Below are 19,700 nucleotides of genomic sequence, written 5' to 3'. Positions count from 1 at the left end.
TCGAAAATTAAATTATTTTGTTAGAAAATTCAAGCCGTTGCTTAAAAATTAAACTTATTAAAAATAGAACTTATAATAAAATATAATATATAATAGTTTGAAAATTTAACTATTTTGTTTAAAATTCGTGTTTTTATTTGAATTCAACCAGTTGACCATTTTTTTTGTAGAAAAATAATTTTTTAATCCGAAAATGTAACTTCCATTTTTGGTTAAATAATTATTATTTTTCTTTTTCAAAATTTAATTATTTGGGGGAAAATTCAACTATTTGGTTATAAATTAAATTATAATTTATTTTTTTTAATTAACTACGTGATAGAAAATTCACTTTTTTATTGAAAGTTCATAGTATCAGGTGGATAATTCAACTTTTTCGGTTAGAACTTCATGTATTCTCTTAAAAATTAGTCTTTTTTAGCAGAAAATTACCTTCTTTTATGAAAAATTAATTTTCCTGATCTATAATTTATTTTAATCAAACTATTCAATTTTTGTTTGAAGTCTTATTTTTGAATTTTTTGAAAATTTGTATTTTTAATTTAAATATTTATCTATTTTAGTATATATTGCATTTTTCTTGGATAAAAATGCAACTGTTTGGTTGAAAATTTAACTATTTTTTTTGCAAATTTGTCTTTTTGATTTACAAAGTCATCCTTTCTGGTTTAAAATTCAACTATTTTGTTAAAAATTCAACTTTTGCTCAAAAATCAAACTATTTATTTCAAAAACTAACTACCTTACGGAAAATTACCTTCTTTGTTGAAAATTCACAGTTTCGGGGCGAAAATTAAACTGTTTTGTGTAAAATATACGCATTTTGTTAAAAATTCATCCTTTCGAGCCGAAAATTAATCCTCCTTTTTAAATCTTCATTTTCTTAAAGATTCAACTATATTTTGAAGAATTTATGAATTATAGTTCAATCAAACCAGTTGAGAATTCATTCTTGTTTTTTTCTTCTAAATTAATTGCTAAAAATTATAATTTAACTTCATTTTTTATCATTTAATTTAACTATTCAATTTTTAGTTGTAATGTTATTTTTTTTTTGAAAATTCATCAATTTGGTTCAAAACTTGTAGAAAATCTCAAGGTCACTTTTAAATAGAAAAAGATAATATGTTGATAAGGTGATAATGGTGATAATATACGTATATCATATACTCATAGAGCACGTTAGAGGTTATCTGCCGAAATTTGAGGTTATCTCTCTGATGGTCACGTCACTGTCAGCACTAAGTAAACGCGAAGATTATACTTTTATATAAAGGAAAATTAGTTCACTCTCTTAAATTTAGATTTTAAATTGATTTTATGATTAGATAAATTTCGGGTTTGTACACCTGTTTCCGAAAAGTGAAAGTTGATAAATGTTGCTACGCAAGCTCGGTGAAGTTTTTATTATCAAACCACCGAGTTCCCCATCAGCTGTTTCAAAATCTCCGATCCTTTGTAACAATTATTATAATTCCATTTATAAGAATTATTCCACTTCACGTGTTACAATGTCTCGACCAAAAATTCTTGTCACACGACCCGATATTCCTGCCATCGGGTTCGATTTACTTAAGAAAGAGTAAGTAAAATATCAAATATATTTTACCCCGCAAGTTCTTTTATAAATTTAAAGACAATAAATTCATGTACAATGATCTTCTTTAGTTTAAAATTCATCTATTGTGTGGAAAATTAATCGTCTTGGTTGAAAATTAATGTTTTCATCCGTAAATTAAACTATTGTAGTTAAAGATTGAGGGTTTAAGTTTAAAATCCATGATTTTGGTTGAAAATTCATTTTTTAGTGGAAAATCGATGTATTTTGTTAAAAATTAGTCTTTTTTTAAAGAATATTAATTTTATTCGTTGAAAATTTATCTTTTTAGTTGAAAATTCAACTATTTGCTGAAAATCCATGTATTTAATTAAAATTTCCTTTTCTGCAAAAAAAACAAAAAAGAAAATTATTTTCTACCAAAAAGACGATTTTTCAACAAAGTTCATGAATTTTTAAATAAAAAAAGATAAATATTCTCATCCAAAAATTGAATACTTAAATTATCAGTTAAAAAATTAATGGTTTTATTCAATAATATGATTTTTCAAAAAAGAAGATAAATTGTCAACGAAAATTAAATAAAAAATTTTGTAGTTAAAAAATTCATGTTTAAATAAAAGAGATTTATTTTTAACTGAAATTATGACAAGATTAAATTGCAATAGTAAGTAATATCTCAATTTGAATGAAAAAATCAACTAAAAAAGTAACTGATTTTAAACAACAAAAAAAGTTACGTTTTCAAACATTTTCTACCACATAGCTGAATTTTCTGCCAAATTGAAGAATCTGCAAGACAAAACAGACAACTTTTTTTTCATAAAAAATAGATTTTCAATCCGGCAATATGAAATTTCAGCAAAAAGTACATTTTCAGCTAAATAGATCATTATTTTTAGTTAAAAAATTAGTTTTTAACCCAAAAAATAAATTTTCAACAAAATATATAAATTTTGTATCGAATGGTTGTATTTTCAACCAAGAAGATTAATTTTCAAAAAAAAAAGAATTTTCAAAAAATTGCATAAATTTTGAACAAAATTATTGATATTTTACACTAAAAATATATACTTTTTAACTAAAAATGGAATAGTTAAATTTTCATTATAAAAAACATTAATTTATAATTTTCCAACCAAAAAAATTACTAATTTTCAAAGAAAATTTACGTTTTCAAACCAAGTGTTGAATATTCAACAAAAATGATGAATTTTCAAAAAAATTGATACATTTTTTAAACGAAAATGACGATTTTTCAACAAAGACATGAATTTTCAACAGTTTTGTCAACCAAACAATGAATACATAAATTATCAGTTGAAGAAATTAATTTTCTTTCAAAAAGATGAATTTTCAACTATAATTATGAACATTTAACTGGAATACGTGAATTTTTAACGGAAAACAAATTTTTGAAACAAGAAGATTAATTTTCTAAAAAAAATAACGAGTTTTCAACAAGATAGATGAATTTTCAGATTAAAAAATTAATTTTCATGAATCTTCAACTGGACTAAATAAATTTTAAACAAAAAAGATGAATTTTTTACTAAAATTGTAACATCTACAAAATTTTCAGTAAAAAAAAAACTAATTTTCAGAAAAACAAACCAAGTTTCAACAAAATAATTAAATGTTTAACTGGAATAAAAAAATTAATTTTTAACAAAATAGTTGAACTTGTACTTAAGTAGTAAATTTCCATTCCAAAAAGATGAATTTCCACCCAGGAAAATTAATTTTCTACCAGAAAGAACGAATTTTCAAAATAAAAAGACATAAACATTCAGACATAAAGACATAAATTTTCAGAAAAAAAATAATTAAAAAAAAATCAATTTGCAACAAATTATTAAAATACAGTAATATTCAATGTTATATTGTAATTTAAAACCAATTCAGCATTTTCAACCAAGAAGATTAGTTTCTACCAAAAAGATGAATTTTTATCCAAAAATGTAATGGTTTCATTATTGGTTAAAAAAATTCATTTTCATCTGAAACGATGACAAGATTCAATTGCAATAGTCAGTAATATTTTAGTTTAAAAAAAAATATTTCCTATCCAAAAAATAAATCATTTTCGAAAAAATTTACGTTTTCAAAGAAGGTGATGAATATTTAAACAAGAAAATTAATTTTCTACTAGAAAGATGAATTTTCAACAAAATACATGAATTTTCATCTAAAAAAGATAAATTGTCAACCAATATTGCAAAATTGCAATATGTAGTAATATTTCAGTTTGGAAAAATATTATTTTCAACTGAAGAAATAACTCATTTTCAAAAAAACTTACATTTAAAAAAAATTTGAAGGAATTTTAAACAAAAAAAAAATTTTAACAAAGAAGTTTAACTTTTAACCAAGCAGTTTAATTTGCAAAAAAAAATTAATTTTTAACTAAAATGAGGAATCTTCCACTGTTAAAAATAATTCTTAACAAAAAACAAAAACTAATTTTCAAAAAAAGTTACCTTTTTAAAAAAGTGATGAATTTTCAATAAAATAATACATTTTCAAAAGAATTAATTAATTTTCAACAAATTAGTTAAATTTTGATTTTAAAAAAAAATCAATTTTGAACAAAAAATGGAATGGCTAAGTTTTCAGTACAAAAATTAATTTTCAAACAAACTGATGAACTTTTAACTGGAATTGTCAAATTTGTAAACAAATATCTGAATTTGCAACCCAAAATATCAATTTCTACCAAAAAGACGAATTTTCAACATATAGATGCATTTTTAACTAAAAAAGATACATTTTTAATCAAAAATGGAATACTTAAATCATCAGTTTAAAAAATGAATGTTCAACGAAAAAGGTGATTTTTCAACAACAATTTTCTACCAAAAATAACGGGTTTTTAACAAAACAGATGAACTTTCAGTTTAATAAATTAAATTTCAAACAGAAAAAAATTTAATAAAAGAGATGAGTTTTCAACTGAAATGATGAAAAAATTCAATTGCAATAAAAAAATTTTTAACAAAAAAATAACTAGTTTTCAATAAAAATTACGTTTTTAAAAAAGTGATGAATTTTAAGAAAAGTGATAAATTTTTTAATTAATTAATTAATTTTCAACCAATTAGTTGAATTTTGATTAAAAAAAAAACAATATTGAACAAAAAGTAGAATGGCTAAATTTTCAGTACAAAAATTAATTTTCAAACAAACTGATGAACTTTTAACTGGAATTGTCAAATTTTTAAACAAAAATCTGAATTTTCAACCCAGAATATTAATTTCTACCAAAAAGACGAACTTTCAACATAATAGCTGAATTTTTAGTTTAAAAAAATAATTTTTAACAACAAAAGAAAACAAATTTTATATTAAAATGATGAATTTTTAACTAAAATGATGAATCTTCAACTGGACTAGATGAATTTTAAACGAAAAAGATTAATTTTTAACAAAAAAATTTAACTTAAAGTAGTTTTTCCAACCAAAAAGATGAATTTCCAATTAAGATGATAAACAGTTTGCTGGGATACATGAATTTTCAACTAAAAAGATAAATTTGTATACAAGAAGATTAATTTTCTATCAAAAAATGCAATTTTTTAACAAAATACATGAATTTTTAACGAACTACTTGAATTTTTAATTAAAGAAGACAAATATTCAATCAAATATTCGAATTTTGAAAAAAAAAGAATTTTCAACAAAAAGTGGAATAATTACATTTTTAGTTAGAAAAATTAAATTTCAACGAAACTGATGAATTTTCAACTAAAATCATGAACATTTAACTTGAATACGTTAATTTCAAATAAACAAACAAAATTTTTAAACAGCAAGATTAATTTTTCAACAAAATAGATAAATTTTGAGTTCAAAGAATTAATTTTCAAGAACAAAAAAGCAAATTTTGAATCAAAGTTATAAATTTTCAAGTTTAAATCTTAACCAAGTATTTTTATTTTTAAGCAAAACGAATAATTTTCAACTGAAATGATGATGAGATTCAATCAATATTTCATCAAAAAAAAAAAAATAATTTTCAAAAAAAAAAAATAATTAAAAAAAGGTTACATTTTCAAAAAAAAATGAAAAATTCTCAACCGTAAATATAAGTTTTTAAACAAGAAGATTAAATTTGTATCAAAAATGGCGATTTTTCAACAAAATAGATGAAACTTCAGTTTAAGAAATTAATTTTCAACAAAAAAAAAAAACAAATTTTCAATCAAAGTGATAAATTTTCATCTAAAATGATAAATCTTTAACTGGACTAGATAAATTTTGAATAAAAAAGATGAATTTAAATGAAAAAAGTTTAACGTTAAAACAAGTATTTTTATTTTTTACCAAAAAGATAAATTTGCAACTAACATTGGAAATAATTATCGAAGAATTAGTGTTGTAGCATGAAGCTGCGGTTCGCAGAAATATTTTTTTTTTAATTTCAGTTTGTTAAATAATTTTGTTCGTTTTATCATTTAAAGTATATAAAGTTTAGAAATATATAAGAATAAAAGGAAATAATGTTGAATTTGTAATTTGTGGGTGGCCGCTGGATCGGGAAACCGGGAAATTGATATATTTTTCAATTATGGTATTATTTAGCTTACAATGCGTAATTCAAAATTTTTTAACTATAAAAATTTTTGATTAAACATTTTTATTTCTAAGCTTACATTTATAATTTAAAGAATATTTAATTGCTTTCTTAAAGACTTGAACAAGTAAAAAATAAAATCCTTTGATGTTGAAAATTTTGGACAAAAAACATTTTTATTTAATAAATAAATAAATAAATTTGTTTTTAATTTATCTGTACCTTAAGCAAAAAAAGTGAACAAAAATGATTTGACAAAACGATTTTAAACCAGTTCAAAATTTAAGAATTTTCAGATTTTGACGTTAAAACTTAAACGGCTTCAATTTGAAAGTATTAGTCATTAATTAATTAAAGGATTTTATTAAATTAAAAATATTGTTTCAGTCTAAAATATTTAATTTTAAAACCATTCAATTTGAAAATTTTAATTAAAAGAATTTTTAATTATTCAATATATAACAATATTTAAATTTTTATTTAAGACAAATTGAAATCAAATATTTAAAAGTAAAGAATCTTTAACTGAATTGTTTGGCATAGAAAACCTGGAATCGTTAAAATTTCGAAGAGCGTTTAAACTTTGAACGTTACATCTTTAATTTTTGTATTTGAAAAATGCTTAATTTGTAAGTGCAAATTTTAAATTTTAATGTACAATTTACAAATGTACATTTGTAGAAAAAATTTGAGTAATTTTAAGAGATATTTAGTTGTTTTAAAAAGATTAAAAATTATCATGAAAATTTCAGAAATTTTTCTTAAAATCTTCTAGAATCTTTTTGAAAAATTTTGTTTAAATCTTTGAAAAACTTTCAATATTCTCTTTAAATAATTTTTCAGAATGATAAATTAGTTTTAATTTTCCTAGGAATCTTAAGAAAATGTTTTTATTCTTTTGAAGCCTTTCACAATTGTTGAAAAGAATCTAATTTTTTTGTTTAAAATCTGCGAAAATCTACATTTTGTTTTATATTAGGCTATCATTTCAAGTTCTAACTTAACCCTTGAAGTGCATTTTGGGTCTCTGTCACCCAAGAAAGTTTCAAAGTCTTATATACTTAATTCAAAAAAATTGAGTAAGTGTCGCCATCTAGTGCAAATAAGTATCTTTTTTGAAAGCACCCATGTTGCAATATTTTTTTTTATGAAAGTACACTATTTCAAAAGTATAGTCATAAATTTTCAGGCTAAAATAATTAAAATTGCGTGAATTATGAATTTTTAAGTAAAACCCCCATTTTGTTTTACTTTTTTAAAATATTTTTTTTAACAAACTTAAAATAAATAAATGGCTATAAAATCAACTCTACCTTATAAAAGATACCTTAAACTATATCGGATAATTTTATTTTGACTAAATATTCAATAGGGGTTAAACAATACATGATCAAATACGCTGGGGTATTTAACACCCACACTGCACTTTACCGTGATTTTCAAAATTTTAAAGTTCATTCATTGATTTTTTTATTTAGAGCATTTAACATGATAACATGGATTTATATTATTTTGTGTTGGAGAATGTCAGTACCTTTAATTTTATACGCGTAAATTATCCAGCGTTTGAATACAAAATTTTTTAATCAAAAAATTTTAAATTTCAATTTTTAAAGTTCAAATTTTAACAGTTCCACTTTGAGTGCTTTCATTTAAAGCTCACTTTTTATTTCCTCAAGTCGAAAATTTTGTAGCTTTAGTGTTCGATTTTTTAAATATCATTGACCGTGAAAATTGTGAAAAATTATGAGTTTAGACTCTCTCTTAAACAAATTAATTTATAATCGAAAAGATATTTATTTTGGCATGGGCAATTTTATGCAAATCGTGAATGAAAACGATTCACAATTAAAGGTAGTTTGTTAAATTGCCGCACCAGGTCAGTTAAATGAATTTCCTAATTCTTTTAGATGCGATTTGATTGTGGGAGATAATTGCGACCAGATTTCTCGATCAGAGCTGATATCAAAAATATCTGGAGTTGATGGTCTGTACTGTCTTCTTTCTGACAAAATTGACGAAGAGGTATTAAATGCAGCTGGTTCAAAATTAAAAGTGGTGGCCACGATGTCGGTTGGCGTCAATCATTTGGACTTGAAAGCCTTGAAAGAGAGGAACATCTACGTTGGTTACACTCCGGGTATTTTAACAAACGCAACTGCTGAACTTACGATAGGATTGCTCTTGGCTACTTCCAGAAGATTAATTGAGGGTCACAAAGCGATTTTGAAGTAAGTCGTCAAACCTGCCAAAAATTGAATTTTTAAACAAAATTATGGAGTTTTCAATTTTAAAAAAGGCGTATTTTTAATTAAATAATTACATTTTCAACAAAAAAGATCAATTTTCAACCAAGAAGATTTACTTTTTATAATAAAAAAAGAATTTTCAAAAAGTTATCTCAATTTTAGACCGAAAAGTTGGGTTTTTCAACAGAAAAATCAACTTTGAACCAAAAATGGAAAAGTTAGGTTTTTATTGTAAACAATTAATTTTTAATATAAAAAAACGAGTCTTCTGCAAAATAGTTGAATTTTTTATACGAAATTATGGAGTTTTCAATTTAAAAAAAGGCGTATTTTCAATCAAATAATTACATTTGCAACCAAAAAGATAAATTTTCAACAAATTGCATAAATTTCAAACCGAAAAGTTATTTTTTTCTGCTAAAAAAATTAATTTTCAACAAAATAGATCTATCATCAACTAAAAAAATCGATTTTTAACTAAAAGGTAATTGATAAAGTTGTCAGTTAAAAAGATTAATATAAAAAAATACTATCAAAATAGTTCACATTTCCACAAATTATATGAATTTTTAACGAAGTGAATAAAGCTAGATTAAAGAAAAATGATTTTTTAAAATAATGGTGATCAACTTTCAGCCAAAAAGATTTACTTTTTATAAAAAAAAAAGAATTTTCAAAAAGTTATCTAAATTTTAAACCGAAAAGTTGGGTTTTTGAACAGAAAGATCAACTTTGAACCAAAAATGGAAAAGTTAGGTTTTTATTGTAAACAATTAATTTTTAATATAAAAAACGAATCTTCTGTAAAATAGTTGAATTTTTTATACAAAATTATCGAGTTTTCAACAAAAAAAGGCGTATTTTCAATCAAATAATTACATTTTCAATCAAAAAGATAATTTTCCAAAAAAGATAATTTAGCAAAAAGCTAAATGATAAAATTTTCAGTTAAAAAGATTAATATAAAAAAATAATATCAAAATAGTTCACATTTCCACAAATTATATGAATTTTTAACAAAATGAATAAAGTTAGATTAAAAAAAAATGATTTTTTAAAATAATGGTGATCAACTTTCAGCCAAAAAGATTTACTTTTTATAAAAAAAAAAGAATTTTCAAAAAGTTATCTCAATTTTAGACCGAAAAGTTGGGTTTTGAACAGAAAAATCAACTTTGAACCAAAAATGGAAAAGTTGGGTTTTTATTGTCAAAAATTAATTTTTAATATAAAAAAACGAGTCTTCTGCAAAATAGTTGAATTTTTTATACAAAATTATGGAGTTTTCAACCAAAAAAAGGCGTATTTTCAATCAAATAATTACATTTTCAACCAAAAACCATAAATATTGAACAAATTGTTATAAATTTTAAACCGAAGAGTTGGTTTTTTAGATCAACTTTCAACAAAAAACGGAACAGTTAAATTGTTATTGTATTCATTATTATTTGCTATGCAAAAAAGTTCCTTTTTTAATTATATAATTAGATTATCAACCAAAAAGATAAATTTTCTACCAAGAATATTTAATTTCTACAAAAAACAAATGAATTTTCAACAAATTACATAAATTTTCAACCGTAGAGTTGGTAGTCGAAACTAAAAAGATAAACTTTGAACCAAAAATGAAAAAGTGAGGTTTTTATTGTCAAAAATTAATTTTTAATATAAAAAACGAATCTTCTGCAAAATAGTTGAATTTTTTATACAAAATTATGGAGTTTTCAACCAAAAAAAGGCGTATTTTCAATCAAATAATTACATTTTCAATCAAAAAGATAATTTTCCACCCAAGAAGATTTACTTTTTATAAAAAAAAAAGAATTTTCAAAAAGTTATCTAAATTTTAAACCGAAAAGTTGGGTTTTTGAACAGAAAGATCAACTTCGAACCAAAAATGGAAAAGTTAGGTTTGTATTGTAAACATTTAATTTTTAATATAAAAAACGAGTCTTCTGTAAAATAGTTGAATTTTTTTATACAAAATTATGGAGTTTTCAACCAAAAAAAGGCGTATTTTCAATCAAATAATTACATTTGCAACCAAAAAGATAAATTTTCAACAAATTGCATAAATTTCAAACCGAAAAGTTATTTTTTTCTGCTAAAAAGATAAATTTTCAACAAAATAGATCTATCATCAACTAAAAAAATCGATTTTTAACCAAAAGCTAATTGATAAAGTTTTCAATTAAAAAGCTTAATTTAAAAAAATAATATTATCAAAGTAGTTCACTTTTCCAAAAATTATATGAATTTTTAACAAAAAGAATAAATCTAGATTAAAAAAAATTATTTTTTTAAATAATGATGATCAACTTTCAGCCAAGAAATAGGGAAATAATAAATTATTTTGTATACAATTTTGAGGGTATCATATTAAGTACAATATGAAACGAATTTTAAACTCCAATGATAAATGTTCAAGAAAAAATGAATTTTTAATCAAGATTAATTTTCTACTAAAAAAAAAAAGATGATTTAATTTTCAATCAAAACATGTAAATTAAAAAAAATTGAATAGTTAAATTATTATAGAAAAAATTAGTTTTTAATAAAAAAATAATGATAATAATTTTCAACCAAAATAGTATTTTTTTAACAAATCGGTTCAAATATTGAATCTAGTACTTGAATTTTTAACGAAAAAAGATGAATTTTCAATTCAAAAAATTTAGTAGTTAGTATTTAAAATAATATTATTATATAATAATTTATCCTGAATTCATTTAATTCTTTGGGATTTAAAAAATAATAATTTATTTAAATTCTTCTAAATTTATTCAATTCCACTTAATTCAATTGATTTTTTTGAATTTAAAAAAGTTTTTATTTAACTGATCTTGAGGATCAATGAATAAATTGATCAAAGGATTTGAAATATTTTAATCTATTTTTTCAAATTCCCTGGCATTTGCAAGAACTTAAAAAAAAATTAAGATTTTAAAGTATTTTACATATTTTAGGTTATTTAAAAGATTACACAGAAATTTGTAATGGATTTCAGTAATTTAATGAGATTTCAAAAGATTAAAAATATTTGAGGGTATTTTCAAAAATATTGCCAAGCATTTTCAAGAGTTTTGCAAAATTTTAAGGAATTTCAAGAGATATCAAAGGATTTTAAATATTTTAGGCTATTTTAAAAGATGCCAAGACATTTTCCAGAGATTTAAACAATTTTATAATGATCAATTCTGCTTCATTTAAAGTTTTTTTTATAATTTTTTAAAGTTTTTATTTAATCGATTCCAAATTATTTTAACCTGATCTTGAATTCTTAGGCATTTCATCAAATTCTTTGGAACTCTCTTAAACTTTTCTATTCTCGTTTCAAACTTACTAAATTCAATTATGTTTTTTTTCATATTTTTATATTGTTTTCAATTCATATAATTTTTTTGAAATTCATATTAAATTTGTATCGATTATAATTTTCAGCCAAGTAAATTTACTTTCTACAAAAAAATTTTTTTTCAAAAAATTACATAAATTTTAAACCGAAGAGTTGGGGTTTTAAACTAAATAGATCAATTTTTAACCGAAAACGTGACATTTAAATTTTTACGAGAAAAATTAATTTTTACTATTAAAACAATTAATCTTCTACAAAATATTGAATTCTTAAGATAAAAAAAAAAAACGAATTTTCTATACCAAACAGTTGCATGTTCTACTAAGAATATATTTTTTTTTCAACCAAAAACTACGAATTTTGAAAAAAATACATAAATTACTAACCAAATAGTTTAATTTTGAACTAAGAAGATTTATTTTCTACAAAAAAAAAAGAATTTGCAACAAATTACATAAATTTCAAACCGAAGAGTTATTTTTTTATACTAAAAAGATCAACTTTCAACAAAAAACCGAACAGTTAAATTTTTATTGTATTATTTATTATTTGCTATACAAAACGGTTGACTTTTCAATCAAATAATTAGATTTTTAACGAAGAAGATTTACTTTCTACAAAAAAGACGAATTTTTCAAAAATTTCCTAAATTCTAAACCGAAGAGTTGGTTTTTTTTTATCTAAAAAGATCAGCTTTTAATCAAAAATGAAAAAGTTAGATTTTTATGGTAAAAAATTAATTTTTAATATAAAAAAACTAATCGTCCATAAAATAGTTGAATTATCTACAAAACTATTGAGTTTTCAAAACAAAAAGAGGAATTTTCAATTAAGTAATTATATTTTCAACCAAAAAGATTTTATTTTTTTTTTTTGTAGAAAATTAGTACAATAATAGTAAATAATAAGAAATTAATAATATAAAATAATAATACATTTTCTACAAGAAAAAAATATTATTGGTGAAAAATGTAACTGTTTATCTTTTTAGTTAAAATAAAAAAAAAACTATTTTGTTCAAACTTTATATTATTTTTGTTGGAAATTCTTCTTTTTTTCTATAAAATTAATAAAATAATAATAAGAATATAATAATAAACTTTTGTAAAAAAAAAACATCTTGGTAGTAAAATGTAATTATTTGGTTAACAATTTATGTTAGTTGTTGATAATTCGTCTTTTTTAGTACAAAATTAATCTTCTTGACTCAAAATTAATTTTTTTGTTTGAAAATGTAGAAAATTCATATTTTTTGGTTAAAAATTCAACTGTTTTGTAGTAAGCTCCTCTTTTTTACTTGAAAATTTCACATTGTTGATTAAAATTTGTCTTATTGATTGAAAAATCTATCTTTGTTGAGGATTCAAATATTTATTTGATTTTTTTTTTGTAGAAATTTAATCTTTTTGGTTGAAAATTAAACTGTTTTGTATGTAGAAAATTCGTCTTTTAGTCTTAAAAATTAAATAGTTGGTTAGAAACATTAACTATTTATATAGATGATTTATTTTTTATATTAAAAATTCTTTTTTGTTAATGAAAATTTAATTGATTCATTTTTGTTTTAAAGTTGATATTTTTGGTAGAAAATTAATACAATAATAAATAATAATATAATAATATGATTATAATAAGATTTTGGTAAAAAAACATATATATTCTTGGTGAAAAATTCAGCTATCTGGTTAAAAAATTCTGTATTTTGTTGAGAATGCGTTGTTTTTAGTCGATAATTAATCTTCTTGGTTGAAAATACTTTTTTTGGTTAAAAATGTAATTATTTGATTCAAAACTTAACTGTTTTGTACAGAAAATTCGTCTTTTTCTCTTGAAAATGCAATAGTTTGGTAAGAAATTTAAATATTTTGTAGACGATTAGTTTTTTAAAATAAAAAATAAATTTTTTACAATAAAAATTCAACTTTTCCATCTTTGGTTAAAAGTTTATCTTTTTAGTTAAAAAAAAAAAACAAGTATTATCTTAAAAATTTATTTTATTTTTGTTTGAAAATCTTTTTTGGTAGAAAATTAATGCAACAATAATAAATAATAAGAATATAATAATATAAAATAATAATAAATTTTTGACAAAAAAAAATCTTATCGGTGGAAAATGTAAGTATTTAGTTAACAATTTATGTTATTTTGTCGATTGCCTTGGTTAAAAAAGTATTTTTTTTTTCTCAAAAATGTCATTTCTTTATTGACAGTTCCACGATTTTCTTGAAAATTGTTTTTTTCATAGTAGAAAATTTATCTTGTTGGTAGAAAATTCGTCTTTTGTTTTGAAAGATCGATAGTTTGTTAGAAAATTAAACTATATTGTAGATAATTCATTTTTTATGTTAAAAATTAATTTTGTTTTTCAATGAAATTTAAAAAAATAAAGAAGAATTTTCAAGTAATTATATAAATTTTTTTAGAAGAAAAGGACAAATTCAAACAAACAGAATACTTTGTAGAAAATTGATCTTTTTGGTTGAAAATCCAACTATTTAATTGAAAATTCAACTGTTTTTTGTATAGAAAATTCGCCTTTTAGTCATGAAAATTCAATAGTTGGTTAGAAAAATCAACTATTTTCTAGATCATTCGTTTTTAAAAATTATAATTTAATTGTTTCTCATTGAAAATTCAACCATCTCATTTTTGGGTAAAACTTGATATTTTTAGTTTAAAAAAACTAATATTTTTTTTTTAAATTTATTTCATTTTTGGTGAAAATTCTTCTTTGCGGTAGAAAATTAATACAATAATAATAAGTAATAAAATATTCATATAATAATAATACATTTTTTGCAAAAAAATCTCTTCGGCGAAAAATGCAACTATTTTGTTAACAATTTATGTATTTAGTTGACAATTCGTCTTTTTTAGTAAAAAAATTAATCTTCTACTTTGAAAATTAATATTTTTAGCTGAAAATTTAATTACTTGATTGAAAATTACACTATTTAGTTAAAAATTCTTCTTAAATATTTTTTATAGTAAAAATTAATTTTTTCTCAATGAAAATTTAACTGGTCTATTTTTAATTAAAAGTTGGTATTTTTAGTCTTAAAAAACAACCATTGTTTTAAAAATTTATTTCATTTTTGGTGAAAATTCTTTTCTGGCAGAAAGAGTTTAAAAGAAAACAACTACTGTTGTAATATAATATAATATAATAATAATAATAAACTTTTGTAAAATAACTTCTCGGTAGAAAATGTAATTATTTGGTCAATAATTTATGTAAGTTGTTGATAATTCTTCCTTTTTAGTAATAAATTAATATTCTTGATTAAAAATTAGACTATATAGTTAAAAATTTATCTATTTTGTTGAAAATTTATTTTGTTACAGTTTAAATTTTATATTGTTGGTAGAAAATTCATATTTTTTGGTTGAAAATTTATGTAATTTGTTAAAAACTCTTTTTTTTTTTGTACAAATTTAATCTTTTTGATTGAAAATTAAACTGTTTTGTATACAGAAAATTCGTCTTTTTGGTTAAAACTCGATCTTTTTAGTTTCAAAAACACAACTATTGTGTTGAAGATTTATTTTATTTTTGTTGATATATTTTCTTTTTAGTAGAAAATAAATACAATAATAAACAATAATGATAATAATAAGTTTATGGTAAAAAAAATATTCTCGGTGGAAAGTACAACTACTTAGTTAACAATTTATGTATTTTGTTGATAATTCTTCTTTTTCAGTAAAAAAAATAATGTAGTTGTTTGAAAATTTAATTAATTTATTGAAAATTCTACTATTTAGTTCAAAATTTATCTATTTTATCTGAAAATTCGTTTTCTAATGGCAGAAAATTTATCTTGTTTGTAGAAAATTCATCTTTTTTGTTTAAAAATTCAACTGTTTTGTAGTAAGCTCCTCTTTTTACTTCAAAATTTCACATTGTAAATTAAAACTTTTCTTATTGATTAAAAAATCTTTCCTTATTCAGGATTCAAATATTTATATTGAAAATTCGCCCTTTTTGGTTCAGTTTAACTGTTTTTAATTCTGAAGAAAAAATCTTTCGTTGGTTAAAATATCAACTATTACATTTATTATTGTGACTTTATCTTGTTTGTTTGAAAATTCATATATTTTTTTGGAAATTTATGTAATAAAATTAATTTTTTTCAATGAAAATTTAACTGTTCCTTTTTTGGTTAAAAATTGATATTTTTAGTTTAAAAAAACAACTATTGTGTTTAAAATTTATTTTATTTTTTTTTTGCAATTTTTTGTAGAAAATTAATGAAATAATAGTGAATAATAATAATATAATAATAAATTTTTGAGCAAAAAAACCTATTGGTGGAAAATGTAACTATTTTGTTGATAATTCGATTTTTTAAATAAAAAATGAATCAATTTGGTTGAAAATGTATATTTTCTTCGGAAATGTAATTACTTGATTGAAAGTTCCACAATTTTGTAAAAAATTATTTTTTTTTTTATAGTAGAGAATTTATATTGTTGGTAAAAAATTAATATTTTTAGGTTGAAAATCTAATTATTTAATTGAAAAGTCAACTGCTTGTGTATAGTTTGGTAGAAAATTCTACTATATATTGTGAATAATTCGTTTTGTATATTAAAAATTAATTATGTTTTTCAATGCAAATTTAACAGTTGTTCTTTTTAGTTTAAAAAAACAACTACTGTGTTAAAAATTTATTTTATTTCTGTTGAAAACTCTTCTCTTTTTGCTATAAAATTAATACAATAATAATAAATAATAAGAATATAATAATAAGCTTTTGTAAAAAAAACTTCTTGGTGGAAAATGTAATTATTTGAAAATTGATTTTTTTTTAGTTTAAAAGAACTACTATTGTGTTGAAAATGTATTATATTTTTGTGGAAAATTCTTTTTTAATAGAAAATTCATGCAATAATAATAAATAATAATATAATAATAAGTTTTTGGTAAAAAAAATATATTCTTGGTGGAAATTGCAACTATTTTGTTAACAATTTATTTATTTTGTTCATAATTCGTCTTTTATAGTAAAAAAAAATTAATCTTCTTTGTTGAACATTTATCTTGTTTGTAGAAAATTCATTTTTTTGTTAAAAATTCAACTGCTTTTTAGAAAGCTCATTTTTTTACTTGAAAATTCCACATTTTAGATTAAAATTTTGTTTCTTGACTGAAAAATCTTTATTTGTTTGTTTTTATATAGAAAATCCGCCTTTAGATATTGAAAATTTAATAGTTATTTACAAAAATTAACTATTTTGTAGATGATTCATTTTTTATATTAAAAATTAATTTTTTTCAATGAAGATTTAACTGTTCCATTTTTGGTTAAAAGTTGATCTTTTTCATTAAAAAAAATTAACTATTGTGTTAAAAATTTATTTAATTTTTGTTGAAAATTAATACAATAATAATAATAAATAATAATATTAATAATATAATATAACAAGAATAAATTTTTGTTACAAAAAAATCTCTTGGGTGAAAAATGCAACTATTTGGTTAACAATTTATGTATTTTGTTGATAATTCGCCTTTTTTAGTAAAAAAGTTAATCTTCTTGGCTGAAAATTCAATTGCTTGATTAAAAATTCCTTTATTTAATTCAAAATATGTATTTTTTATTTAAAAATTTGTTATCTTAGGCAGAAAATTTATCTTGTGTCGACCAAAAAAATCTTATAGGTGAAAAATGTAGTTATTTAGTTAACAATTGATCTATTTTGGTGATTGCCTTGGTTGAAAAAGTTTTTTTTTTTCGAAAACATAATTACTTGATTGAAAGTTCCACTATTTTTTTGAAAATTGGTATTTTCTTATAGTAGAAAATTTATCTTGTTGGTAGAAAAAATGTATTTAATTTTATTTTTCATTTAAAAATTAATTGTTAAACTTTTTAATTAAAAAAATCAACTTTTGCGATAAAAAATTAATTTATTTTTGTTGAAAATTCTTCTTTTTTGGTATAAAATTAATACAATAATAATAAATAATAAGAATATAATAATATATTATAATAATAAACTGTTGTAAAAAAAATACTTGGTGGAAAATGTAATTATTTGATTAACAATTTATGTATGTTGTTAATAATTCTTTCTTTTTAGTAAATAATTAATATTCTTGAATAAAAATTAATCTTTTTGGTTGAAAATGTAATTACTTGATTGAAAACTCCACTATGTAGTTCAAAATTAATCTATTTTGTTGAAAATTCTTTTCTTTTTCGTAAAAATTTCATCTTTTTGATTGACAATTAAACTGTTTTTTATATAGAAAATTCGTCTTTTAGTCTTGAAAATTGAATAGTTGGTTATAAAAATCAACTATTTTGTGCATGATTCATTTTTTTATATTAAAAATTAATTTTTTTTATGAAGATTCAACTGCTCCTTTTTTGGTTAAAAGTTGATCTTTTTAGTATAAAAAAACAACTATTGTGTTAAAATTTTATTTTATTTTTGTTAAAAATTCTTCTTTTTTGGCAGCGAATTAACACAACAATAATAAATAATAGTATAATAATAATAAGTTTTTGGAAAAAAAATTCTTTTTGATAATGCAACGATTTGGTTAACAATTTATGTTTTTTCTTGGTAGAAAATTAATCTTCGTTTGTTGAAAATTTAATTATTTAATTGTAAACTCAATTATTTTGTATAGAAAATTTATCTTTTGTCTTGAAAGTTCGATAGTTTGGTAGAGAATTGCACTATACTGTAAATGATTAGTTTTTATATTAAAAATTAATTTTTGCAATGACAATTTAACTGTTCCATTTTTGGGTAAAAGTTGATGTTTATAGTTTTATTTATTTTTTAATTCTTCTTTTTTGTTTGAAAATTAAGAGAATAATAGTAAATTTATAAAAGTAAATTAATGCATTAATATCAGAAAAAAAATTAGGTGAAAAATGTAACTATTTAGTTAACAATTTATGTATTTTGTTGATAATTCGTCTTTTATATTAAAAAATTAATCGTCTTGGTTGAAAAAGTATCTTTTTTTTGTTATAAAATTAATATAATAATAAATAATAAGAATATAATAATCATAAACTTTTGTAAAAAGAACTTATTGGTGGAAAATGTAATTATTTCATTAACAATTTATGTATGTTGTTAATAATTCGTCCTTTTTAGTAAAAAATTCATCTTTTTGGTTGAAACTGTAATTACTTGGTTGAAAATCCAACTATGTAATTCAAAGTTTGTCTATTTTGTTGAAAATATGTATTTTTTTATGGTAAAGAATTTATCTTGTTGGTAGAAAATTAATCTTTTTTAATGTAATTATTTTATTTTTTTAATGAAAATTTAACTGTTGATCTTTTTAGTTTAAAAAATCAACTTTTGTGTTAAAAATTTATTTTATTTTTCTTGAACATTCTTCTTTTTTGGTACAAAATTAATATAGTAATAATAAATAATAGGAGTTTTATAATATAATATAATAATAATAAACTTTTGTAAAAAAAACTTCGTGATGGAAAATGTAATTATTTGGTTAACAATTTATGTAAGTTGTTGATAATTCTTCCTGTTTAGTGAAAAATTAATATTCTTGATTAAAAATTAATCTTTTTGGTTGAAAATGTAATTGCTTGATTGAAAATCCAACTATGTAGTTGAAAATTTATCTATTTTGTTTAAAATTTGTATTTTTTACAGTAGAAAATGTATCTTGTTGGTAGAAAAATTAATCTTTTTTGGCTGAAAATTCAACTACTTTTTTGGAAAGCTCCGGTTTTTTATTTGAAAAGTCTACATTTTGGATTAGTTTTTTCTTTTCTTATTCGCTTAAAACTATCATTTATTGGGCATGGTTTAACTGCAATACGCCACCTGGTGACAAAAATTTGAACTAGAAAGAATTGGCACGCTTTTAAGGGCATGTGACACAGCTAAATACCTATATTACCGACCACAGTTTTTCAATTCACTGAATGTTTTTTTGAACCTAAGAACTTTTTTTGTAAATAAAAT

At 20.8% G+C, this 19,700-nt stretch overlaps 1 protein-coding gene across 1 annotated transcript in view; it reads left to right on the top strand.

Moving 5' to 3' along the window:
• Nucleotides 1–1,198: 1,198 nt before the first annotated feature.
• The window catches only part of LOC117175122 (glyoxylate reductase/hydroxypyruvate reductase), a 36,061-nt gene continuing 17,559 nt past the window's right edge, over nucleotides 1,199–19,700 (top strand). The window contains exons 1-2 of the mRNA XM_033364698.1: nucleotides 1,199–1,582; nucleotides 8,042–8,362. Of these exons, the coding sequence (XP_033220589.1) occupies nucleotides 1,377–1,582; nucleotides 8,042–8,362 (527 nt within the window). The 5' untranslated portion in view covers nucleotides 1,199–1,376. The remainder of the gene's footprint in view (nucleotides 1,583–8,041; nucleotides 8,363–19,700) is intronic.

This window comes from Belonocnema kinseyi, chromosome 1, assembly GCF_010883055.1.
Source record: "Belonocnema kinseyi isolate 2016_QV_RU_SX_M_011 chromosome 1, B_treatae_v1, whole genome shotgun sequence".
Classification (NCBI taxonomy): Eukaryota; Metazoa; Arthropoda; class Insecta; order Hymenoptera; family Cynipidae; genus Belonocnema; species Belonocnema kinseyi.
Note: the sequence above shows the minus strand (reverse complement) of the source record. Positions and strands in the feature narration are given on the sequence as shown.